Source organism: Populus euphratica, unplaced genomic scaffold, assembly GCF_000495115.2.
Source record: "Populus euphratica unplaced genomic scaffold, PopEup_1.0 scaffold236.1, whole genome shotgun sequence".
NCBI classification, from domain to species: Eukaryota; Viridiplantae; Streptophyta; class Magnoliopsida; order Malpighiales; family Salicaceae; genus Populus; species Populus euphratica.
Window position 1 is genome coordinate 104,729 of NW_011500115.1, and position 25,484 is coordinate 130,212.

Here is a 25,484-nt window from a genome sequence, read left to right on the forward strand (position 1 = left end):
TAAAAGGTTAGTTTTAAAAATTCTCAATTTAAAATATAATTTGATCTAAATTTTAATTTAAAATAAAAAATAATTTATAATTAAATTTGGTTAATCTATAACCTAATTTATCCAGTTAAATATAACCGAGTCAGCAATAATAAACTATTTTTTTTAAATAAAAAAATAAAATTTCATTTTAATAAAAAATATTAACTCAGGTTTAACAAGTATCCGATATACCAGACTGGCAGACAACATCAAATAACTAGCCTTGTGACCTAATAAAAAACAAGGGACGGCTGTCAAATTGAATCGAAACAGCATAGAAAACCCTGATACTAGAAGTGAGCATAGCATTTCCACGCTCTAAACGCATCGGTTTATTCCTTCCCGAAACATAATTTTAATTTCGACTCGATCGTTCCTGTTCAGTGAGTCAGCACTTGCCGCTCCCGCTTTTCAAATCAAGCTCCTTTTAGGGTTTTGGTGGAGATGGAGCCTGTAGCTTCAGTAGTAGACAAAATCAAAGGCGTCGCAAAATCAGGCCAAGACTTCGTCGACGGCCTCCTTCGCCGCCGCGAGAATTCTTCTCGCCGAAATCCGGTACCTGCAGATTTCTTCTCTTTCTTGTTAATTTTCATCGCTAATTAATTTCTTGCTCCTGTAGTTAATTGAATTTTCAATATTGTTAGCTAGAGCAATCTGAACTAATTGGATTCCATTATTAGTAATTTGATAGAAATCTGGGTTGCTTAAGCTTGACGGAAACTTGCTGGTTTCTTAGGTAACAGCAAGCTGTATGATGGAGCTTTACATCTCTTGCCATTTTATTATTTACAGATTGAGATACTGAAACGGCTGCAACGGGAAGCGTTTTCAGATCTAATGAAGCTAAGAGACAGGCAGGAGAAGGTTGAGAGAGTGCTTTCCTTTTATAAAACATTTAAAGGGAGTCCTTTTCAAGAAAAAAGTACACTTGTGAGGGGAGAGGTGGATGCTTCGGGAGCGATATTGATGGTGGGTGATATTGATCAGGAGCATTGTGATGCTGTTGGTAGAGCAGGAATAAAAACTGGGATTAGTTCAAGGTTAAGTTTTGAAACAATTGTTCGGCAGAAGGATTCTCTTTTGGCAGAGTTTGTGGCTAGTCAAAAAGGCGTGGTAGAGATCGGTGGTTTCTCGGAAGGTGCACTTACTCTAGCAAAAGTGTCGTATACGGCAAATGTTAATGACTGGTTTTCTGCTATTGTAATCCCAGTAGGAGCTCAATTTAGAGATCTTGATATGACTGCAAACTCTTCCAATCAGGTATGATTTGGTTGCCAATGTTAACTTTAATTTTGTTTCTTTGCTTGTTGTGTACTTGAACAATAAAACAGGAAATGCTTGCTAGCTATTTTAGGCACCGAGACCTTCCAGCAGTTTTCTTTCTGTTTTGTCGTGTGGCTATTATATTCTTTTAATGGTGCAGATGAGTTTGCTTGACCATATTGAAGCAAGGTGCTGCTCCCATCGAGACATTCGTGTTTCATTCTATTCTTAATTGTGATGGGAGTGGAACTATGTTATATCCTGATGTGTATTTTGATAGGAACTGTTGCTACAGCTGTCTCCAAATTTATTTAGTAAATTAATTGAGGTTCTCATTTCATGGCAGAGACATGTTGTTACTGATCTTTCATCTGTTGGACCACCACTTTTGAATCAGCACAGTGATGCGGCAATTGGCTTAACAGTGAGGAAATCAAATGTTATCGCTATGATGGCTCAGTCTGTTTCTGGACTGCGAAGGCAGCCATTTTTTGATGGAATTGGTCATGACTTCGGCACTTTTGGCCAAATTGTTTGTCAACTTCCAAAAGGAATAAAATTCTCACTTATGGGTCTGCAGCAAGTCGCTAAATCATCTAGTCACCACAGTAATCTCGGAGCCCTCGCCTTTCCTGTTGGCTTTCTGAAACGTAATGAATCTCCTGAAATATCGTTCCAAGACTCTGCACTACCTGTGGGAGCAAGCAGCCAAGAGATCACATCAAGAACTGGATATATAGCTCTAAAGTTGGAGTCGGAACTTGATGAGAGTACTAGAATTGGGGGGTGGATTGAGATGAAAAACTCAAATCCCAAGCATTTACAATGGGCTTTAAATGCATTTGATGACGCTGAAGATGAATTTGGATGGGGTCTGTGCCTCAGCGGGGTTTTTGTAGATCCTACCAACCATGGTCGTTTGCAAGCCGAATCATATGTAAAATTAAATATAGGGAAGAAATTCTGCTTGAAACCAGGCATTACATATTCAAGGGATGGTAATGCCAAAATATTAGCGCTTATGCTTAGATCCAACTGGTCCTTCTGATGACCAGGGGCTCTCTTTTTCACAGCAACATGAAAGGCTCCCTTTTTCGGGGATGTGGTATCTTCTCGTCAATTATATAGTTCTTGGCATGTCATCATTTTTTTCTACTTGTTTGCAAGTGTGAGCTGCCAAGATTTTGATGCTAAAGCAGGGCAAAGAAATATTTGCTCACATTCCTATCAACCATGCTGTGCTCTGATAATGTTTACAAATCATTTTAACACTGAATTGTTAGCTGGGCTTAAGTATGATCTTGGCTTTGCTTTATTAAACTATAATGGTTTTGTGTCGGAGAAAAGCATATGGAGAAACTGAAATTTACTAAAATTTTCCTTCAAGTATTGCAGCATTTATTTTTATTTTTCTAAATTCAATTAAGTTCTAGATTGGATTTTTTTTGTCCTATCAACAAAAAGATGGTTTGATTGCTAAATGATATCATAACAGTTCAAAACAAAGGGCATGTTACAGAAACTCATTAGGGTTAGCATATCATTAATTATTAAGTAGAAAAAAAAAAGAGTTCAATTACTTCATTAAAAGAAAAAAGTCTATAATTTTATAAAAAAATAAAATTAAAATCATAATTGTTAAACTTGGCCGGTTTGGTGGATGGGTTGATCTAAAAAAATTGTGATTTGGAGCTTGATTTGGTACAAATTTTAAGTTAAATTAGAAAAAATATTAAATAAAACAATATAATTTCCAATAAAAATATTTAGCCAGATTAGTTATAAAAAAAAATAATATTATTTTAATATAGATATCAATCCGATACCTGATAACTGTTGACTCTAGTGTGTACCGTGCCACCACTCGGCCTTGTCATAACTAGGCCCTATAATTTCCAATACAGTAATCTGGGCTTAGCCCTTTATGCTGGCTTTTCTTTCTTAGAAAGGAAAAAAAGTTCCACGTGGCAAGCTCATAAACAACAACGATCTCACCGCCACCGTTTCACACCGTAGATAAATATCGGGCTACACAATCCCAAACAGGATAAAGAATCTTCTGCTTCCTCGAGAGGCTAGCAATAATTTCTTGTCGCTGTAGCTTCTATTTTCTCTCAATCAAAGAGAAAAATAATGTCGGCGGGCCGGAAATTTATTCTGAAAAGCTCAGACGGAGAGTCATTTGAGGTCGACGAAGCCGTAGCCGTTGAATCGCAGACTATAAAACACATGATTGAAGATGATTGCGCTGATAACGGTATCCCTTTACCTAATGTCACAAGCAAGGTTCTTGCTAAGGTGATCGAGTACTGCAAAAAGCACGTTGAGTCCCCTAAATCGGACGATCGTCCTTCTTCTGCTGCTGATGATCTTAAGGCTTGGGATGCTGAATTCGTCAAAGTTGACCAGGCCACTCTCTTCGATCTCATCCTGGCATGTTCTTAATCTTTGCTTATTTTGTGTGGGTTTTTCTGTTATGGGTTTTGATCTAATTGCTAGGGTTTCGATCTAATTGCTTTAATTGAATTCTAGGGTTTTAATTTAATAGCTTTAAATTAATTACTAGGTTAGGGTTTGTATTTGTTTTGACCGCTTGTTTGGCTGTTGAAGTAATGAAGTCTACGGAATATAATGTGAATCAGGAAGCCTGTCTTCATTGGGGATGTTGAAGTTTATGCCTTCAGATTTTTTTTATAAGACGTTTGGTGTTATGAATGTTGCTGTGCAGTTTGCGGCATGAAAGATGAGAGGTAAGAGAAAGAATTGGCTTAGAATTTTGGAATGGTGTCGATTATGTTGGCTCGCTGGGTTTAATGGAAGCTCTGAAGTGAGTCTACTAACAGTATCTGTGGCTGTGAGCATTCTGTGTCGTTGCGCCTGATGGGAAAGTTTGGTAATAGATTTCAAGAAGTCATATTTGTGCATCTGAGGATTTTTGTTTACTGTTGAGGGTTATAAGAATAAGATGTAGTTTATGTAGATGAAGATCTGCTTGAATTTGTTGTTTGACATACTTTAATGTTCTTGCATTTCTGGCTGTAATCATGTCTCTGGCTAACATTTTCTTGAATTTTGTGTGGTGTTTAGGCTGCCAATTATCTGAACATCAAGCACTTGCTGGACCTCACTTGTCAGAGAGTGGCTGATATGATCAAGGGCAAGACTCCAGAAGACATCCGCAAGACATTCAACATTAAGAATGACTTTACACCAGAGGAGGAGGAGGAGGTTCGGAGAGAGAACCAGTGGGCATTTGAGTAGAAGGAAAGAAGTTCAACCTGTATTTCTAATTGCCTTCTGTGTTGGACATGGATGGATGTTAAGGTTTTAATGCTTTGCAAACAATTTCCATTTTGTTTCTATGTCCCTTGTCTCCCCACGTCAGTTTCAATGTGTTGATATGGTATATGTCCTTGCCTTGTGATTTCTTTGTGTTTTAGATTACCTAATTATGCCATCTGTGATATGCTATCGATGTTTCACCATATGATGCCCTACTACCAGTTCTTTGGCACCTCACATGTTTGGAACCTGCAAGCAAGTTTTATGTGATTGGGATGCTATGAAGTGGTCAATTTCTTGTTTAGGTTCGGAAGAAATCCAATCTTAAGGTGATGTTAAGGATATTCAGGTCCCTTGCAGTCTTATCCAATGACTAGGCTGAGAGATCTCAGTGAGAATATAAATACAATTCTCAGGAAGCCGTGTAGCACATGCATTCTTATATATATGCATTGAGCTTGAGATGATATACTGTGAGCATCACAAGCATTCTTGTATTTATTACTTGTAAAATGCATCTTTTTGATGTAGTTGTTTCCTGAATCACCTACTACTTGCGACGAATGGAGTGCGGACATTAAAATTTTTGGCGGTCCATGTAATTGACCCGAACATGTCTTTTTGTATTGAAGAGACAGTTGGAGTGAAAATTATGTGATAACTCAGTCTTTGGCCGATCTTTGTGAACTGCAAGCTAGTTGGATGTACGGTGACTGTTAGACCAGTAGGTGCTTCAATGGTTAGAGAGTAAGTTGTGGTACCATCTCCAGCAACGTTTGTGAGGGTTCTGGTGATGTTCCTACTGTGTTTTCCAGTGAGGTTGAAAACTGCTATTGACGGATAGTTGATATTGGATATCATATTGGCTTCTGATTTCTTCGGACAAGCAAAACCAGCAGGAACATCTTTGGAAATAACTTTAATTGTGGATATGTTGTACCCGTGATAGCACAGGAAGTTTAAGTAGTCAGTGGCGGTGGTTTCATAAACTAGCCCTGGTTGCAATGCTCCGTTCGTGCTCATTTCACCCGCCCCATAATCATAAGCTGTGGCTGTAGCTCCTAATTCTGTTGTTATTGGGGCCTTCATATTGTTTATCTGAGATGCTGTATTCCAGAAAAAAGGAAGGAAACCGAGGAATTCATGGATTAATACGAGATTATGAAATATGAACCAAGTAATTTATCCAGGCTCGTTATAGACCTTCACCTGTTGTCATAATGGCAGACTTGATAGCAGAGGGACTCCAAGAGGGGTAATGGGATTTGAGCACAGCAGCCATTCCAGAAACATGCGGACATGACATGGAGGTTCCTGACATGATTTTAAATTTTGGGATGTCAGTTACTTTTCCGTCAGAGGCCGTCCAAGCTGCAAGTATGTTTGATCCCGGTGCGGCTATATCAGGCTGCAAAGCAGGAAGGCAAGAGAACAATTCATTAACACACATACCTGTGGATCGAATCAAATAATATGTAGCTAGGAGGTGTAGGCCTTGCCTTGAGGATATTCCTTGAGATGGAGGAAGGCCCTCTGGATGAAAAGTAGGCTATGGCAGGTGCTGGCTTATATTGTGACACAACCGTGGTGGGTAGGATTGTTGCAACTGGATTTCTGGGAAGATATAAAAATTTTCAGAACTAGTTATATCCTAAAACTTTGTCATGATTCTGTCACTTGTACAGCTACATGTAAAGATTGTACCGAGATAATTGTGTCTTACTTAGTTGAGTTTAGGTAGGCCAAGATCTCGACAGCATCCTTTGATCTGATCACAGTCATTGGAAATTCATTGAAATCGGATGCATCTCCATTTGTCTTGTCGCTGACCAAGACAGCACCAATTCCTTCCAAGTTCCGCACCTCGTTCATCTTATAATATGAGTTTATATCTTCATCATTGTCACAAATGACGATTTTTCCTTTGATCTTTTTCCCATCCATTGAATCTGGGTAGCAGTTTCTGGACCAACACATGTTCTATGACACAAGTCTATGGTGCCAATGTCTAGGATCCTTGTGAACTATTTGTATCTCTTATGAGTTTAAGCTAATGCATTTGTGATTATTTCTCATCTTTAGAAGCAAAATAAGGGGCTATCACATAGATATTGCATACCTGGCATCTCTTTCGTCCGCACCGGCCTTCTTAGCTGACTTCGCATAAATCAATGGATGTACTGGAGATTTTCCAATATTGGCAAAATTTATGGCTTCACCCTGAATTGAAATGAGAACACTCGTTATGTTTCAAATCCACAATTTTATTGGATGAAAGATTACTAGTAGCAAAAGCAAAGCTTAAAGGTAACTTCATCAAGAAAAGCAACTTGATTACTTCTAAGAAAAACATCTTTACCTTGATCACCTTGTTTTTATCAAACGCAACATTAGACTCGAATCTCCGATCTATGGTTGTTGCAGCAACTGTCAGAATCCAGGGCGCACCATTCGAAACAGTTTTTTCCGATGGCCCATCATTCCCTGCAGAGCAGACCACGGTGATACCATTCTCAACAGCATGGAACGCTCCAATGGCTATTGGATCATTCTTAAAATCGGAGATGCTTGATGCTGGTGAACCTAGTGACAATGATAGTATATGAACACCGTCTTTAATGGCATCACTGAATGCAGCTAATATACTGGACCCAGCACATCCGTTTGGCGTACATATTCTGTACACAGCAATCCTTGACCCAAGTGATCCACCTTTCGCAGTCCCGGAAGCTAATCCATGGTAAGATGCACCAGGGACCTTAATTCCTGCTGCAGTCGAAGCTACATGAGTGCCATGACCGTTCATATCTCTTGGTGTATTAACTAGTCCGTCATCGTCAGGGCCATTGTAAGATCTTGCTCCAATTATTTTTCTGTTGAGGATCAAAACCATAAACATCATGAATAAACATAAGCAAACTAATGGAAGAAAAAATTGTCCAATATCCAAATTCTAGTTGACAGCGCAGGTTTTACCTATTACAATTGGATGAGTTGAAATCTCGAGCTTCGACACAGGTACCCTTCCAGCTTGATGGTATTGGATCCATATCCTTGTCACTAAAACTCTTAGACTCGGGCCAAATACCTTCATTTCATGTAGCTCGAAGCTTACACGTCATTTTTTGGAAAAAGAAGTGATGCTTTGAGTTTATATAGAAAGTACAAGAGATTTCACCTGTATCCAGGATTCCAATGATCACATCATATCCTCGAGAAGATAAATTGGAGTCAGAATTGGGGCTCAAGTCGATCTTTACATCGGTTCCGTATTTCAAGAAATCCCATGAACGAGTTGTGTGGAGTTGGTAGACAGGATCAGGAAAAACTGATACGACCCCTGGGTTTTTAGCAATTGATTGTGCCTCTGCTGCTGATAAACGAGCTGTAAACCCTGAAATTCCATGTTCGTAGCTGTGTACTAGAGCATTCTTTCTCCTAGCAAGCACAAAGATATCAAGGCTACCGAATCACTTTGATATCAATTTACTTGCGCAAAAGCAAATTTATCATGTTTTTCTTAGATTGTATCGTCCGCTCTGATTTATAAATGTTAAGCCATCACACAGATCATTTAAAGGTGAGTTTAATGAGTATGGGACAGAAAAAGTTCACCGTTTTAAGACAGAGCTCAGAAGCTGGGCATGTTCATTCTTTGAAGAACCATTTGCTGTCGCAGCTCCCATGTAAACAATATAAACACCATATTTCTCTCCCTCGTCTGCTCCTGATTCTACCAGAAATACATCAAAGAGGACAAGGAACAACACATAGCATAGGGCAGAATATTTCATAGATTTAACAGATGGGGCAAGGCTACTCTAGTTTATTGATGTTTGGATACAAGTGAGAAAGCTATTAGACAGCCATCTACTGCTACTTATACGAGTATGATGGTGCTTGTATGTGATAGGAGGCAGCCGCAGACCCAATGACATGTCCTCCAAAGTGCGCCATTGATCATCTTTGGCACTCCATAGTTGAAAATGGTGGAGGTGATGGTGGTGGTGGGGTGGTGACGGTACATGGAGGTGGTGGTGGTACAAGATATTTTTATAGTAATTGCCCTCACGGCACCAACTAAATGCGCCCCCATCTTGAGCATAAATGTAGAATAGAAGGTTGGCAAGGGAACCATTCATGTACTTAAACACCCGTTTGTGTGTCTGAAAGCAAATTACAAGGAAAATTCTCTTTGGTAAAGGCATAATAAGAAATAAATTATTTGAAATGCTTTTATGTGCCATAAAAAAATAAGTTCAAAAAACGTTGTCGTATATATTGAGAATAGCTTCTTTTTTGTTGTATTATCCTTATTATATTTGTTCAATTGTCATTCCTACTCCCTTGTCTAGATATGCTTTTGCCAAGTGAGTTGTTGGAATTTTTTCTTTTGCACTTCAAAAAGAAGAAGAAGAGGTTGATAATTACTCTCAAATGTGATATCCTTCCACTAGGGATCAAGCACGTTTTTGTCTTTTTTTGAGACATAAAAGGAGAGTAATTCCTTCTTCCAATCATATTTTTGGTGCACGCCGAGTATGATTTTCATCATTTTCATGATAGAGGACAAGAATTATTCATCGGGTATCAATTTTGGCGACAATGTATATGGTGTGGAAAAGGCATAGTGAAGGAGCCCAAATTAGGATAGAACTCATCAAATCAATGCTTGTGCCTCTTGCACATGCCCAGCCACACCAAAATTAGTGTCCATATACTTCTATTAACAACTCTTCTTGTAAAATATCAATCGGGTCAATTTTAATCTGTCATATTGACCAGAAACTGTTACTTCTTCTAAATTGCAGGCTGGTTGGAACCACTGCGATTTTTATACCGTTCGGTGCTTCAATGGTTAGAGAGTATGTTGCAGCTCCAGCAACATTCGTTAGTGGACATAAGATCGACAATCAAGTCCTTCGGACAAGCAAAACCAGCTGGAACATCTTTGAAAATAACTTTAATTGTGGATGCATTGTTGCCGTGATGGCAAAGGAAGTTTAAGCAGTCAATGGTTGTGGTTTCATAAACAAGTCCAGCTGGTTGTAATGGTCCGCTAGTGCTTATTTCTCCTGCCTCATAATCATAAGCTGTGGGTTGTAATGGTCCACTTCTGCTTATTTCTCCTGCCCCTTAATCATAAGCTGTGGGTATGGCACCTAATTCTGTTGCTGTTGTGGCCTTCAGATTGCTTATCTGAGATGCTGTAGGCCAGAAAATACACCATTGATTTGGTTATGAAAATCACCAAGTGATTTAATTTTTGTTTTGTAGATCTTTACCTGTTGTCAAAATGGCAGATTTGATTGCAGAGGGGTTCCATGAAAGATAATGGGATTTAACATGTGGACATGACACGGAAGTCCTGAAATCACGTTGGATAGTGGGGGTTCTGTACCTTTTAGAGTCAATTCTTTATCATTGGCCAGCCAAGCTGACGGTCTGTTTGCTTCTGGTGCTGCCATTTCAGGCTGCAAGGTGCAAAGAAGGGAAACAGCGGAACAATTTATTTGTACGTATACTATTCATGAATCCAATGAATAACGTCCCTAGGAGGAAGAGGCTTTGCTTTTCCTTGAGGATATTTCTTGAGATGAGGAAGTGCCTCTGGATGAAAAGTATGCCAAAAAGGTTGGCTTATATTGTGGCACCACTTTGGTAGGTACGATTGTAGCGATTGGATTTCTGGGAGTTTCAAAATTTGTCAGCTAGAGAATTGCCATAAATTTGTAGCTGATACAGCTGAGTTGTATCGAGATGATAGCGTGGATCTTGCTTGGTTGAGTTTATGTAGGAAAGGACTGCAGCAGCATCCTTTGAAGTGATCAGTCATTGGAAATTCCATGAAATTATTTGCAGCTCCCCTTGTATTGTCATCAACCAAAACAACCAATTCCTCCCGAGTTGTGTGGCGGTGGTAGACAGGACCGGGAAAAACTGATACTACTTCAGGTTTGTTAGCAATTGACTGTGCCTCTGCTGCTGATAAACGTGCTGCAAACCCTGAAATTCCATGTTTACAGCTGAGCACTAGGGCCTTTTTCTCTCCTAACAAGCACAAACACACTCAAATTAAACATCAACGTTTTTATTATTTAGGTGATTTTTTAACTGAAAAATCTGTTCTTATACTATTAAAAGAACTCTGAAAAAATTGATTGTTTGATTCTTTTTTTCATAGATTGAACAAACCAATAGGCTGGAAGCTGAATGAAATAATTCATGGATCAAGCCCGCATTCAAATTTTATTTGGTAAAAAATAATAAAATATTATTTTTACAATAAATCCAAATCTACACTCGAATACAAAGCCAGGCTAACATGTTAAAGTCTAAAATTCACTTTGATTAAAACCTCTTCCAAGCTTGAGAACTATTTCCACCCAATTTTAACTTATTTTATAGACACCTGGAACATTTTGTTTTTGTACATAAAAGATAATATTTTTTTTTTAAGGTTTTAATTTCAACCAGAACATGTCAACTACCAAAAGTTATTTGAAATCAATTTCACAATTATTTTTGGTACAATTGATAAAAAACAAACTAAAAAGCTCCAGAGAAACAATGATCCATTGAGTAAGTTTACAGAAGCTGACTCATTCTAAAAGGAGGAGACTCAAATCATAAGCTGCGTAGACTCCCTAGCTCCAAGTTTCGCCATGAAGGCTGCACAAGCATTGGCTTCACTGGTAAGTCTGTCAGTTGAAAATTGGACTGACTTTCCCGAGTTTCTTCTCTCTTTGCTTCTTGAGATCCCACGCCGAGTGTTACTATTTGTATTATCATTCGCCCTCAGCTGAGTGACCCTCATCTCTTCCCGGCGAGTTCTCTTGTTGTTCTCAGGTGACACTGAAGGTGCTGAATCATATAGGCCGCCAGGTGTTTTAGTTCCACTGGGCTCCCCTAGCACAAAGACAAGCCTAGACCATCTACCAGAGCTATCCTCCTCTGTCCTTCAACTGGACTCAAGCCCACTTGTGTTACATGTTTCGGCCCATTTTATTTTATAGGCCCTTCAACCTTCATAGCTGGACCTTCTAGAGCATCATCTTTATTATATGACAACTTCTAATCCTTTTCCTTGTTACTCCTAGATTTTCTATCACGTGCCACAATTAGCCAATCTCCATGAGTTTTGCCTTTCTCTAGCTGCATGGCCAAATTTTCAAGATTTGCTGGCTCTACCCTAACACCAGGGCGAGTCCCCCCCACCGCCCCCATCCTTCATGCTAGTCCCTTGCTCCGCCATGCTTCCATGAGAATTTATCGGGCATGATCTTGCAATATGGCCATATATAGCACCCACATCGAAGATTAAATTTATATTGAAGATTAAATCTCAAATATCTCTATTAATTAACTATTTTCTTAACCAAAATTTTCAATGCCTTAAATGTTAATATCTGGCACAGAGCTCTTCAAATATGTTCATAAAATCCCAGAAGCTAAGCATGGCCATTCTTTAAAGAATCATTTGCTGATGCAACTCCCATGTAAAACAATATAAACCCCATTATCCTCTCCCTAGCTGCTCCTGAATATTCTATCGGAAATGCTATAGAGAGGAGAAAAGGGAATGCATAGCATATGGTAAAAACTTTATTTCATGTGCTTTCCAGTTTAGGGATGCTTGGATTCAAGTGTAAAGGCTGCTAGTAAACAGGCTAGTGCTAGTTATAACAGTACAACGGTGCTTGTGGGGGCGCCCTATTTCTCAGTTTTTGCACTTAACAGGTGGATGTGGTGGTGCCGGCGCTGGTGCATGGAAGTCAAGGGCAAAAATGATCACCCAAATTGATGATGCTTGGTATGTTTGGTACCGCGTGCTTGATTTGTTTTAAAATTATTTTTCAATTAAAAACTTATTAAAATAATATTATTTTATATTTTTAATATTAACACATCAATATCATCCAAACACATTCAAAAAATACTAATTTGAATTTCAACTCATAATTTAATATTTTTTCAAGTGGGAAAAACAAGTTGAATAGTAAAAAAACTCACTCAACTAGATACTAGAGGTATGTTTATAGTTCAATCAATGTTTTTGTCAATTTCTAAATATGCCAACATCTTGAAGCACAAATGTGGCAAATTAAGAAACTCGGCAAACGAAGCCACTCGTGGGCATAACTTTCCAACTAGAGCGAATATTGTATTTGGTACACATTTCAATATTTGATGATAGCTATTTGTGCCCTAATCGTGAGTTGGAACTCGAGGGCGTGCTGGTGTCCATGTGGCAAAACACCCAAATGAACAAAATGGAGCCACCGCAAAAGGAAGATGTTGGCAAACAACTTGAGCGTGATTGCTTTTTGTTAAGCATCGAAGACTTATATTCCTTTTTGAGACATACAGGGCCACTAGTTACTTCTGCGGAATCCTTTTTTTGGTGCAGGCTGAGAATGATTATAATCATTTTCTAATTATTTTATGACAATAATTTTGATTTGAAGTCTATATTTGTCGGCAGCAGTGTACAGTTGTATACAGTTGTGTTAGGACTTGGGGAAGGAATCTTTTGCATGGTCACCGAAATGGAGGTCCATTCTCTGGCCTCAACTCACTCTTCGAATCAAAGTTGTCACAGGCATAGAATTTTTTAAGAGTGGAGTTACATGTTGATTAAGCATGTCAACGAGACAATATAATTCTTTTATTAGAACAACATTATTTTAGAATATTTTTTTATTAAAACAATGTTATTAAAAAAATAATTTAAATATAATTAAGTATAGATTAGATTTCAAAATCAACATGTCACCAAATTAACTATCTAACTATCATTCGAGTCAATCCCACTTAATAACCCATCAAAATTAGGTCTCTAACAAATTTTAAAATCCTCTAAATTAAGTCCCTAGGCTGTATCATCGATGGATTTGAATAAGGTATGGTATACATCAAATTTCTTAAACTAAAAATAATATAAACATATACTAAAACATGCACTAAGGAGGTAATGTATTGTTTATGCATGGAAAATAATGTGCCATTCCTGCCACCAATTTTTTTGCTTCTTGGCTTTAATTACTTATGAAAGCTAAATTCGAGTAAAGCCTAGATCATAAATAACCTAATTTTAAAAAAAAATTAGAAACAACATTATTTTATGTAAAAAAATTAATAAGTTTACAAGTGGTTTTTTACGAAGTTTTATCCGGGTTGACCATGTCATAAATCAACCCATGTTTTTCACGGAATTATGCTAAGAAAATCCCTTCCGTCATTTTTGTTTTATTATCCGAAGCGAGTCTAGTTCTTAGGTGGATCCACCTACCAATACATTCCAAATTTTATAACTATTCTTCTGTCCTCAGGCAAAGATAACCTCTTTTATCCACCTTACATGGACATCTACTTCGTGGGTGGGGCCGAAGCCACCTCTAGCCCCTTGTTTTTTTAAGTCCCAATGAAAAGTTAGTAGATGGCTTGAAAGTTAGCTAGGTGAGGTCGGGGAAAGTTTTATTTTTCGTGATTAATTTTGACGAATTATTTAGTACACGTGGAGCTGTATTCTCTCTCTCTCTCTCTCTATATATATATATATGAAAATAGGGTTGGTTAAAAAATAAACCATAATTTTTAAGATATAATAACCTTCTGAATATTTTTAATTTTCGAAGTTATACCAAAAATAAATCACTTAACTTTTGAGTACAGGAACGGTCTTAGACATTGATTAACAACTCTAAATAGTTGATTCGATCCGCAACCCAAAATCATATTAATAATAAATACTACATGAGACTTAGATAAAATCCTTTTGATAGGCAGTGAAAACGTTCCATAGTTTTCATATCCATGCAATAGCTTCCATCTAATCTAATTGTGGACAAAGAGTCTTTTTTTTTCCTTTTAGGATAAAAAACAGAAGCAAATACAATCCTTTCTTAGGTCCTAAATTTATATTTTAAAAAAAATTAAGGTTATTGGGCATTTTTTTTAAAGTGCGCAGATGCTGGATCCCATATATATTCCTGCAATTTGCAGTCAGACTTTAGAGTATAGTTGTTGAATTGATGGCTAGGTGGGTTGATTTGGAAAATCAATTATAGAAAACAGGTTAGGACTCAAGTTAAGTTAGAAAATATATTAGCTCGATAAAATTTAATTAATCTAATTAAAACTGGTTCGGTTAACATTAAAAAATGTTAAAAAATAAAATAATTTGATCGTGATGAGTAAGCTAACCCCCCGAAGCAGATTCTTTTTCGGGGCAGTCCCCCAACCTGACATGACCACCGTGCTTTTGAGTGCCAGGAGAGTGGGCACCGGCTCTCAAGTGGAGAGATGGTCCAAACCCTAAAAGCCAAGCTATCCGAAGCCCACGATTATTCATTAGGCCTCCTCCTTTTCTTAACAAGGACCCACAGGGCCACAAGTGGCTAGTTTTGTACCGAAAAGGAAACAATTCGGCTAACCAGAAACGACAGCATATGCTAATTTTTGTTCAAAAGAAAAGCCAAACAAATGGCTAATCAGAAACTGCCACGACAACAAACTGACAAAAAAGCCACGTGACATGCTTAGCATGTATTTGCACCTGCTTCTCACGTGGAGGCATCCTCTTTCCCTGTCGTGCGCGGTAGCTAGTGTTCAGACAGCGTACTCGTGAACAGTTCCCCTTTCATAGTCGCATATTCCCATAAACGATGGAGCTGACAGAATATTGATTGGCATTCATTTTTTATTCTAATCTTAGCTATAATGGTTTAATTCTGATCTTCATAAATTATTAAAAAAATTCAAGAAACAAGCGACTTAAAATGCATGATTAGAATCATATTCATGGATCAGGTCATGGATTAAGACAAAAAATATAATAGTTGATAGTCATAATTATCATAACCAATTCAAAAATTGACCCAATAAGAATCTAGATTATTAAATTATGGAGTTAATTTGTAAATCATCAAGTTGATTAAATTCAGTTTTTTTATTAAAATAATATTTTCATTATTATTATTTTTATTTTTTTAGTTTTAATTTAATCAAGACCAAACTGTATTTAAATATATAAACCAAATCATCAACAACCTAAATAGAACAGTTAAATTTTATCGAGTAAATTTTTTTATACAACTTAAAACTAAATGAGGTTTAGAGTTATGAATTTTCCAAATCAATCCATCCACAGCTGGGCAGTCCCGGGTTTAAGAAATGGTTAATGATACATATAAACAACATGACTTAAGTCGAAAGGCAAATAAAATGATGGTTAGAGTTGACTGTTTACTATGAGCTACTAAGACGATTCATCATGTTCATAGTCAAAATCATTGAGTGCCAAGTTGTTTATGGCATTGAAATTATGTTATTTTAACCTCCCTTCATATGGCATCACTATGTTTTTCTTTTTTAAGAAAAATAAAGTATCATTACCTTCAAATCATTACAAAAAAAATAAAATAAAAAACCGTGATAAAAACTTAGTTATTTTTTGTTTTTAGTAATTTTAAAAAAAAAAACTAGTGAAATAACATAGTAATTTTTTTAAAAAAACTAGTGAAATAACATAGTAATTTTTTTGATAAAATAAAGAAATTTGTACATATTTCAATTAAAAAATATAATTTTTATAGCCTTTTGCTATTCAGAATAAATTCAATAAATTCATTATTTATTTTTAGACAGAAAGTATATTATTATCAATAACCTCTTTTTATGTCGTTGAATTTATATTGTTAGATTTTCTGACAATATCATAGTTAAAATTTAATTGTCTCTTTATGGTTTTCTTTTTCCCTTACTCGTATTTATTTAATTGAGTATTAATATTCTGAATTGCAATAAATTATAAAAATCATGTTGTTTAACAATGATATGTACAAACAAACCATACTACTTCGCCCATCTTTTTTAAATGATGTTATTCCCCTATTATTTTTAATTATTTGTACTAATTTATAAAAAATCATGAACTTCTTTATAAAGGCATTTTCAATTATAATTTTCAGTTGATGTTAGCTGTAGGCTGTAGCATCACAAGAAAGTTCCCGATGCTTTATGTGGAATGTCCAAGCTAGATGTCAATTTGCTTTGGTCTCATGCTGACCCGCATATTACAACATGCCCACCGCAATGAAATGGTCCTTGCTGTATCAACAATAGTTTGTTTGAACGATGGAACAGACACGTTACAGACTCCTTTCTGGTTGCTCTCTTTCTGAGAAAATAAGGGCAAAGCAATGGGAGTATCCTATTCCTATTCATTTGAATGAAATTAACCCACTGCCTCCAATGCCAGATTCTTCAATTAAACACAGCACTAAATTGCAAGATTGTTTGGAATCACAGATAAACAAAAAGATGGAAAACACAAAGCTCTGTGAAAGATCCATAAAAGATAATGAATTCGATAAATTATGATAGGAAAAGAGAGCACTGAAAAGGGGGTGCGAGGAAATACTAATAAAAGCGAAGAGATTAGGTTAGAACAGAAGTGACAACGATAGCCAAACAAAGATGCATATTTATAGGAAAAAAGACTAGAAAATGCTATTTCCCTCGGCATTTATCTGTCCCAACATCACAGCGGCTTTAGTGGGAAGAAGCATAAAAGCAGAAATGGGAAAGAAGACAAGAGAGTCGAGGAATAGTTAAAGCAAACAAAAATAAGAACCCTCCACTGGTCCTGCGGCTTCCAATCCATGCAACTTTATTTTGTCCTTACCACTTCCCTAGCGTTTGTTTGTCCTCCTGTCACCACAGCCGCTTGATTGAGATGTATCTAACACAACAGCAAAAGCCCATTGCAATATTACATTGGAAACATCTCACTCTCCTTCAAGGATAAATTTGGTAAGCCAGAAAGATGGGTGACAAGAGCAAGTGGGATTAATATATTCTCAAAATGGAGCTGTTGAGGTTCTATAGAGGGTGTTTTTTTTTGGTAGCTGAGCAGGAGCTGCTGCCAAGAACTGCAAACACAAATATGCATAAGAAATTCACAGTCTATGACGTAATCTCTTGGTTTGTGTAAATTAGAACCATTCCAAATCAGGAAACAAACACTCCTCTTCTACAGTACTGACCCTTTCTTGCTGCCTTCTAAGCTTGGCATTCTCCTGTGCTAAATGAGCAGCTTCACGTTCCAACTCAACTGTGTAAGCCTGCAAAATGAGTAAAAGATAAAACATTAACATTCTATAATCATTAAATTTCACTAAAAACAAATTTTCAAAAGGAGAGCCAGATTCCTGCTTCCTAGCCCGGGACCGAGCTGCAGATTCTCTGTTCTTGATCATGCGCTTGTGCCTCCGATCGCCGCCAGAGACATCACCGTTTTCTTGAGGCCTCTTTTTGCAAATGGAAAGGAACACTGAAGAAGAACCCAAGGCATCAAAGGAGGAATCGAGAGAAGAATCAAAACTTATTGTGCCACCATTGTCATGACTATGCATTTGTGGATTTGGCCTCACAGAAACAGTATCACTGCTTTCCAGATAATGAAAATGATCAGACCCAGAATTCAAACTCAGCATGGTAGCTGGTGGTGGCCCTAAAGAGTTCTTCAAGAAACTGTTACCCCCGCCGGAGGAGGGTTCCTTAGAAGCAGCCCTTGTTGATGGGTCTTTATTGGAAGGTCTAGCCAAGAAATCTTGAAAGACCATACCATTAAAAGAATGGCGATTGTTGTTGCTGCTTGTGTTAGTATTTGAATGATCATGAAGAGAAGCTAGGTTTATGTCATCCCAAACTTCTTCCATTGAGGCTCCGTTCATTGATTGGTTTGGTATTGGAGGAGGAGGAGAGAAAGGTGAAGGGGAGGAACATGTAGAGGAAAAGCATTTTGAAGGAGAATTGCCAGAGACTTTACTGTTGCTCGTGTTGTTGTTATCAATATTTGCTCCTGGCGATGACCACATGCTTTGACAGGGAAAACAGCACTAGGAGTAACTGGGGATGAAATGATGTTTCTTTCGGATTGACTTGGTTCTCTTCATAAATGTACTACTGTGTATATATATCGAAATTTTAAATACAAATTAACTCTGATACAAAACAAATTCAAATTAACATTTTTCACACCCAATTTTTTTCAAAAAATTAAACTAAAATTAAGTGAGAAAAATAAAATTGCTTCGGGCTATGTATCGTGGTTGCTTTTAATTGCAGTTTGAGATAAGTAATTTATGAAAAATCATTTTTTATGTAGTTATTATATTTAAATTACATATTTGATAAAAATTATAATTCAAATTATTTCTTCATCAAAAGCATGCTATTATTAATAATATTTGATTAAAATTATAATTGAGAATATAGTTAAATATGAAATGATCAAATAGAACATTACTTTTTTCCAAACATGACATTGAATAATTAATGCATATTTAAGATTAACTACTTGCAAATTTAAAAATTCTACAATTTTCTTATCAAACTTGAAACAATTTCATTACAAACCCAATCTATACATGAATTCTTGTTACCTTTATATATTTGTGATTATAGAACAACATCACATAAAAAATCTTATGTCATGAAATTAAATATTTGATTTTTTTATGACACACAAACATGCACATGTGTTATTATACAATTCTAAAAAAAAAACTAAATTAGTTATTGTAAATTAACTTTAAAATGAATTATATAATGAAATTAGAACAACAAATATATTCAATTACTGATAATATTCAATATTTTTTTAAAATGTGGCATGTATCTTGAGTTCATAGTGATTTTCTGTGATGTAATTAAAAATTTTGGATCAACTAATTTGATAATTTTAACTGCTAGCAAACATATAGCATTCAAAAATTCATTGCAATACCTATTCAGGGTTTTACCATAATGTTGAAATCTCTCCAGACCTCCTTATTAGAAGCACCAAACGGTAAATTATAAAAAAACATACCAACTTTTTTTATAACACTCATCCTCTTTGATGATTTTAGTCCATATTATATTTCTAATTGAAAAAAAGGACTTTAAAATGTCATTGCATCTATTTTAAATATATTTGTATAATATATCCAATGTTTATTTAAAATTTTGTAAATATATTCATGTATTGTACGAAATCATATAGGGCTTCTTATAAATGTAGTTATTGTAATACATTACAAGTGCACTTATTGTGCATAATATTAGTTTACAAAGATCAAATTCTCTATGCTAGAATGAATCACCCTCGTCGTCTCCATTACTATTATCATTGTCGTCGTCGTCGTCGTCATCATCATTTGCATTGCTATCATCAGTATCACCATTATTATAGCCGCTATAAATTATCATCATCATTTGCATTGCTATCATTAGTATCACCATTATTATAGCCGCTATAAATTACATTATTCTTACCATTGCAGTTATGTAAAACATATTGAGCGACATTATTCATAACATTTTCATATTCCCCGTAAAAAAGGTCATTTACATCCATATCCATAATTTAAATTAAATAATTATGAGTAAAGAATAACATATTATTTGTTTTATAAATGCAGAGGTGTTATAAGCTCTACCTTCACACCTTAATAAATCACATCACTTGTATAACAAATATAATTTTTATTTTTAATTAACCTCTTAGAACAAAAATACATTTTGTACATTATTCTAATCAATTTCATTGATTTATCAAAACATATCTTTACATTAAAAGTCATCCCATGCAAAAACCTTAAACATTTTATATGTGTTTTAAAACCAATTTGTAACTAGATAATAATTTATATTTTTTTATGCTGGAAATTACAGAATTGTTATTATTAAATTTCATGTACCTAAAGCAATAATATATAATGAAAGGAAGACAACTTACTACAATAAAAGATATTGGTTGATATACTTTAATAAAAATTTATTGAGAAAGTTAAAGAAGATGAGTTATATCATAAATGATGTTAAAAGTGATGTGTCCCCCTTTATTAAAATGGTGAATTATATAGGCAAGAAAGGGAACATTTGTGAACATACACTACACCAACACTTTGTCAAACATTTAAAACCTAATTTTTTCACCCAATACTTTCATGTTTAACATGCTATAATAAATAACAACCTAAAGGCATTCTCAATACTTGAAATAAAAGTAAAGAAAATATTTTTTATAAGGTATACAACTACAAGTCTTTAACAGCCCATACATAAACAACCAACACTACAAACACACATTACTTATGATAAACACATGGTATGTCCTTCTAAAAATAACAAATTAAAACCGACAACAATCAAAACAAACCAAGCTCTACAACAATAACACCACCTTAATCATGCAATGTTAGAAATATTATAAAAGATGACAACACTGATAGTTCGACATCTGTAAGGACAATGATATGCTAATGTATCTCTCACATACATTTAATAAAAACACAAAGCAAAGCAAATAAAAAAAAATGAACGCATTAAAAATCAGTTACATAGCGAAAGCAAAACTTAACATAAAGTTGAGTTTGCATATAAAATGCAAATAAAAATAATATTATATATAAATCATATAACTCCCGCATATAACAAAGCAATGCAATATATGCAAATAAATAAATACATAAATTGTATGATTCTAAGAATCACCATTAAATTTAAAAATTTTAATGCTCTTAATAATCAAAACAGTTTTGATAATCAATTGTAATATTAATTGTCTAAAATATGCATGATATTATTTTGGTTTTACATTAATATCAAGTAATTTATAATTAAAGTGCCTTTTAAATATTAAGACACATATCATGGTACGAGGTTCTCCTCTCAAACATTAGTTTTAACAATTGAAATTTTCTTTCTTTAGTTCTTAGTGTTGTACACATTTCCCTCCTACTTTTAACCATGAAATATTTAGTAAAATAATACAATTCACTCAAATAACAACTTTATCTATGGAGTGAAACTCCACCATCACTTCTTCAATCCTACATTATTTCTTATCCATAAAACTAGATGTACAATCACTTATTGTAGAGATGCTATTAACTAATTTATCTAAACATGAAAAAATTTGTGCTCCTATTTTAGAACCTCTCTTCTTTTTAACATTCTTTCTATAATAATATTGAAAGGCTTTTCTTTTACCATTACTTTTAGGGTTGCTAGTACTAACACTTACATTGAAACTAACAACCATATTGTTGACGTCTTCAATAAAATTTGATATACTATCTTTTTTTAAATCTTACCTATCCTTATCTAGGTTAACATCATTATTGGATGTATTTGTGATCTCATTACTCACCATAATATCATCTAAAAATATTTTTTAAGGTGTTGCCCAAGAAAACTTAATGGTAGCCACAATGTTTATAAACATGATATCATGCTTACCATACATAGATTACTCGATACCGAAATACCTGAATTTCTTAGCTCCATGTATTTTCTACAAATAAAAAATAAACATTCCCTTGAATGAATATTAAGGATTGAAAAACAAAAGTTAGAGAATTATAATTAACTATGAACATTATTGCATTAAAAATGAACCAAAATTTTAGATTTCCACCACTCATCAATGGTAGAAATAGTTCCCAACTTTGAACTTTAAGGCACTCCTACTTTGGAAATCAACTTTTTCCATATTTTCCAATCTTTTTCATCTCATCCCATTTATTTTTCAATTATGCTTTAGAGAATGCATGGCCCATTTGTTCTTTAACGGTACTAGTAACATATTTTTAACCAACCATGTCAAAATAAATGTTGGGTTTCATTCCATTGTCAATTGTCTTTATGTAAATGTCAAAAAATTCATATAGCATCTCTCTAGTTCAACATACCTTATCTTGAGATTGAGACTCTTATATGTTCTTAATTTAAGTTGATTTTATAACTTAGGATTAACCTATTAATTTTTTTAATTCTATATATTACTAATGAGTTTATTTTCTAAAAAAATTATAGTTAAAATTTTTTTAAAAGATGTTTTATATTGGGTTTCACATTCCAAACAACAATACTTCATGTATAGCATAAATGAATTTTGAAATAGTATTACTAAAAAAATACATGTATAACAAGTAAATCAATTATAATATGGTTTTTATTTGGCTTAAGATACACATTGATAGACCTAATACGTTAATTTTGTAGTAAGAACATCTTTGAAAGATATTTATTTTTGACTTCTAATAACCAAACTAGGTTCAAACTAAATAGAGAAACCCTAATCATGATTTACCGATTGTTTTCTTAAAATGAATAAGTAAAGACGTTTAATTTTTTTGATAAATTGTTTCCACATATGGCATTATACATTTCTTTAACCATATGATAATATGACGTTAAAAAAAATATACATAGTCATGCATCAAACTTTAGAACAAACTTCATCATTTATTTTTTTAGTCAAGGTAACATAATGAAATGTTTTTTATTCATAAAAAAATATGTAATGGAAGTTAAACATTTTGACAGTTATTCTATAATTATTTTGGTCAAAAGACATATATCTAACCTAAGAATAAGATTAGAAATTAAATGTAATAAAATATAAAAAATTTTTAAGAAAATAAAAGGCACACAACTAGATAACGAGATAATAAGCTTAAGGAGATACATTTAACATAAGTTTAAGGTGTGCTTGAATTATAAACAACTTCATATAATCCAGTGCTTTTGTCTAATACATTCTTCTTTCTTAACAATAAAATACTAATAGGTGTGGCTGGAAAGAGAGATTACATAATGAAAATTTCTTATTATATAATGATGTTTCAAATTCTAACTTAATATATAGGAAATGGGCCAACTTGTATTTTCTGTTTATGACTTACATGACAACAACCTAGCAATTTAAAAAAGGGAAATTACAACCATCTAGTAGGTGACCCACTAATAAGAGATTGGGACTAAGGGATTTGCTCCTCCTATGATCTGAGGTTCGAGCCTTGTAATTGTTAATATGATGGCTATTAGAGGCTTACATCATCGTTAACTTTCGGGCTTGTGGAATTAGTTGAACTGCGTACAAGCTGGCTCAGACACATACGTTAATAAAAAAAATAGGAAAATTACAAACCTAATAAATAAGCTTACGTGTTTCAATATGAATATTTTGGTATACTAACATATAGTCTCTGTTCACATTATTTTAATTAGTTCTTATCATTTAACTATTCCTAAACTAATATATACAGTGGTGAGAGACATGGATTTCTCAAATCCATAAGGACTACAATCAATTACAGCATCATACAAACCTTTTTAAGAATACAATAAATGAAAAAAAATATTTCATCCTTATTGAACATATATTTTGGCGATTCAATAATAAAAATTATTAGTATGTTAAGTGAAATTTCACATAAAATCAAATCACTAGGACATAATATAACCATTTTACAATGTCTTAAATTATGCAACATATAAACCATATGCTAGGATCCAAGAATGCTTACTAAAGTTTTAAAGAGTATAACAAAGGTTCTTGCGACAACAAATAAAATACAGTAACAATAAAGAATAAGATATGGTTAGTTTCTCGATTATGAATAACATGTATAATAGACAATGAACAATTATCAAAATTGAAATTTACCTCGATTTCCAGTAGATAACATTAGGTTGCACACAAAAAGAGGCTTAGAGGATAAAAGTAAAATAGATTTAGTGGTTATTTATATAGATTGTGGAATTAGATGATGTTTGGTGTCAAAATGATAAATCTAAGGTTTTGATATTATTAGTAGTTGAAAAAAAATTATTTGTAATAGAGGATTGAAGGAGTGAAGAGGTTAATTAAAACAAGGGGATAATAAAGAAAGGTTTGAAGGAGTGAAAATATCTATATAAATTATGAATTGTTGATAGAAACATAAAGAGATGATCAAAGGAATGCATTGAATAGAGGAGATGAGGGATATTTTGGTCAAGAGATAATTCAATGGTCTTTTAACATGCAACAACTTTGCACATAAATCTTTAGAAGCATGTATGACATGCTTTATACATGTTTAGCTAAAACTATTATTGAAATTGAGGTTGAACAAAAAATAACTTAATATGTTAGGTTAAAAATTATTGTTCAATTTGATGTTATGGTATAATTACCTAAAAGTACTTTATTCATAATATTAATGAACAATTACATAAAAAGTAATCTTATAATCAATAAAATATTGCAAAGAGACCTAAACATATTAGAACAATATTTGATAATTGTGTCATTAAACTTGCAATAATTTCATCATGTACGTAATCCATTCGTGAAGGCATGTGGTGTCCTTGGATTTATGCATGTGGAGCCATATTAGTTAGAAAATTATCGGGCATAAAATTAGGATGATGATTGAACTCCATAAATACCACATTTTGCATTGAAGTTCTTCTAATATAATTATGAATTGTTATAAATGTGATAATAATTTGAACTTATACCTTGTAGTTAAAGGATGTAATATTTTATAGGATTTGCCATTTTTTTTTCCAAACTCTAAATATACGTTCTATCACATAACGTAATGAAGAGTGCATACAGTTAAAAATTTCTTCACAAGTTTGTTATTGATACGTTCTATCACATAATGTAATGAAGAGTGCATACGGTTAAAAATTTCTTCACAAGTTTGTTATTGTCCTCACCTCCTAAATTCTTGCAAATGATATCTCTGACCTCTATATCGACCTAAAAATCCATATTCATTAGGATATCTTGAATCAACTAAATAGTATTTTCTTGTAAATATATATAATTTTTATAAATTAAGAAATGAAAAAAAAATTAACATTAATTATCACACACACGTTACTATCTTCTGGTGGCTTAAAAAATTTTATGTGTGGATTGTCAATTGCCTCAAGAAAAATTCATGTATTTTATGTACTACCTTCCTAACCCTCCTAAACAAATATGAATTGCATGTCAAAGCTACATGCAACCATAACATTCTAGGTCAGCACACTTTTTCTTCTGATAAATGAAATTTGGTTTTCTAAAGATACAC

The 25,484-nt window shown here is 34.2% G+C and overlaps 4 protein-coding genes across 5 annotated transcripts; 2 read left to right on the plus strand and 2 right to left on the minus strand.

The window, feature by feature from the left end:
* Positions 1–220: 220 nt before the first annotated feature.
* LOC105109896 (GDSL esterase/lipase) lies at positions 221–2,589 on the plus strand. Its single transcript, XM_011004763.1, has 3 exons — positions 221–585; positions 823–1,290; positions 1,640–2,589. The coding sequence occupies exons 1-3, from the start codon at positions 475–477 to the stop codon at positions 2,339–2,341; spliced, it is 1,281 nt and encodes a 426-aa protein (XP_011003065.1). The 5' UTR covers positions 221–474; the 3' UTR covers positions 2,342–2,589.
* Positions 2,590–3,327: 738 nt separating this feature from the next.
* On the plus strand, positions 3,328–4,780 carry LOC105109897 (SKP1-like protein 1B). The gene is made up of 2 exons (XM_011004764.1): positions 3,328–3,726; positions 4,381–4,780. Exons 1-2 carry the CDS (start codon positions 3,427–3,429, stop codon positions 4,552–4,554), a joined length of 474 nt encoding a protein of 157 aa, XP_011003066.1. The 5' UTR covers positions 3,328–3,426; the 3' UTR covers positions 4,555–4,780.
* Positions 4,781–4,963: 183 nt separating this feature from the next.
* Positions 4,964–8,795, minus strand: LOC105109899 (CO(2)-response secreted protease-like). The gene is made up of 9 exons (XM_011004767.1): positions 8,191–8,795; positions 7,754–8,013; positions 7,552–7,663; positions 6,935–7,448; positions 6,695–6,795; positions 6,299–6,538; positions 6,075–6,189; positions 5,785–5,983; positions 4,964–5,681 (listed from the first exon to the last, which is right to left on the minus strand). The coding sequence occupies exons 1-9, from the start codon at positions 8,367–8,369 to the stop codon at positions 5,119–5,121; spliced, it is 2,283 nt and encodes a 760-aa protein (XP_011003069.1). The 5' UTR covers positions 8,370–8,795; the 3' UTR covers positions 4,964–5,118.
* Positions 8,796–16,940: 8,145 nt separating this feature from the next.
* Positions 16,941–18,526, minus strand: LOC105109898 (protein FD-like). Of its 2 annotated transcripts, XM_011004766.1 has the most exons (3): positions 17,790–18,526; positions 17,625–17,702; positions 16,941–17,510 (listed from the first exon to the last, which is right to left on the minus strand). In XM_011004766.1, exons 1-3 carry the CDS (start codon positions 18,456–18,458, stop codon positions 17,439–17,441), a joined length of 819 nt encoding a protein of 272 aa, XP_011003068.1. In that variant the 5' UTR covers positions 18,459–18,526; the 3' UTR covers positions 16,941–17,438. The 2 variants fall into 2 exon arrangements, with proteins under 2 accessions (XP_011003068.1, XP_011003067.1); XM_011004765.1 differs by having other exon boundaries at positions 17,625–18,526.
* Between the last annotated feature and the right edge of the window lie 6,958 nt (positions 18,527–25,484).

Coding starts and splice junctions, on each gene's coding strand:
- LOC105109896 (XM_011004763.1), top strand. CDS start 475: ATGGAGCCTGTAGCTTCAGTAGTAGACAAAATCAAAGGCGTCGCAAAA. Junction 586..822: donor ATTCTTCTCGCCGAAATCCG/GTACCTGCAGAT, acceptor TATTATTTACAG/ATTGAGATACTGAAACGGCT. Junction 1,291..1,639: donor CTGCAAACTCTTCCAATCAG/GTATGATTTGGT, acceptor ATTTCATGGCAG/AGACATGTTGTTACTGATCT.
- LOC105109897 (XM_011004764.1), top strand. CDS start 3,427: ATGTCGGCGGGCCGGAAATTTATTCTGAAAAGCTCAGACGGAGAGTCA. Junction 3,727..4,380: donor CTCTCTTCGATCTCATCCTG/GCATGTTCTTAA, acceptor TGTGGTGTTTAG/GCTGCCAATTATCTGAACAT.
- LOC105109899 (XM_011004767.1), bottom strand. CDS start 8,369: ATGAAATATTCTGCCCTATGCTATGTGTTGTTCCTTGTCCTCTTTGAT. Junction 6,796..6,934: donor ATAAAAACAAGGTGATCAAG/GTAAAGATGTTT, acceptor ATTTCAATTCAG/GGTGAAGCCATAAATTTTGC. Junction 5,984..6,074: donor TCTCAAGGAATATCCTCAAG/GCAAGGCCTACA, acceptor CCTGCTTTGCAG/CCTGATATAGCCGCACCGGG.
- LOC105109898 (XM_011004765.1), bottom strand. CDS start 18,458: ATGTGGTCATCGCCAGGAGCAAATATTGATAACAACAACACGAGCAAC. Junction 17,511..17,624: donor TTAGAAGGCAGCAAGAAAGG/GTCAGTACTGTA, acceptor TTGTGTTTGCAG/TTCTTGGCAGCAGCTCCTGC.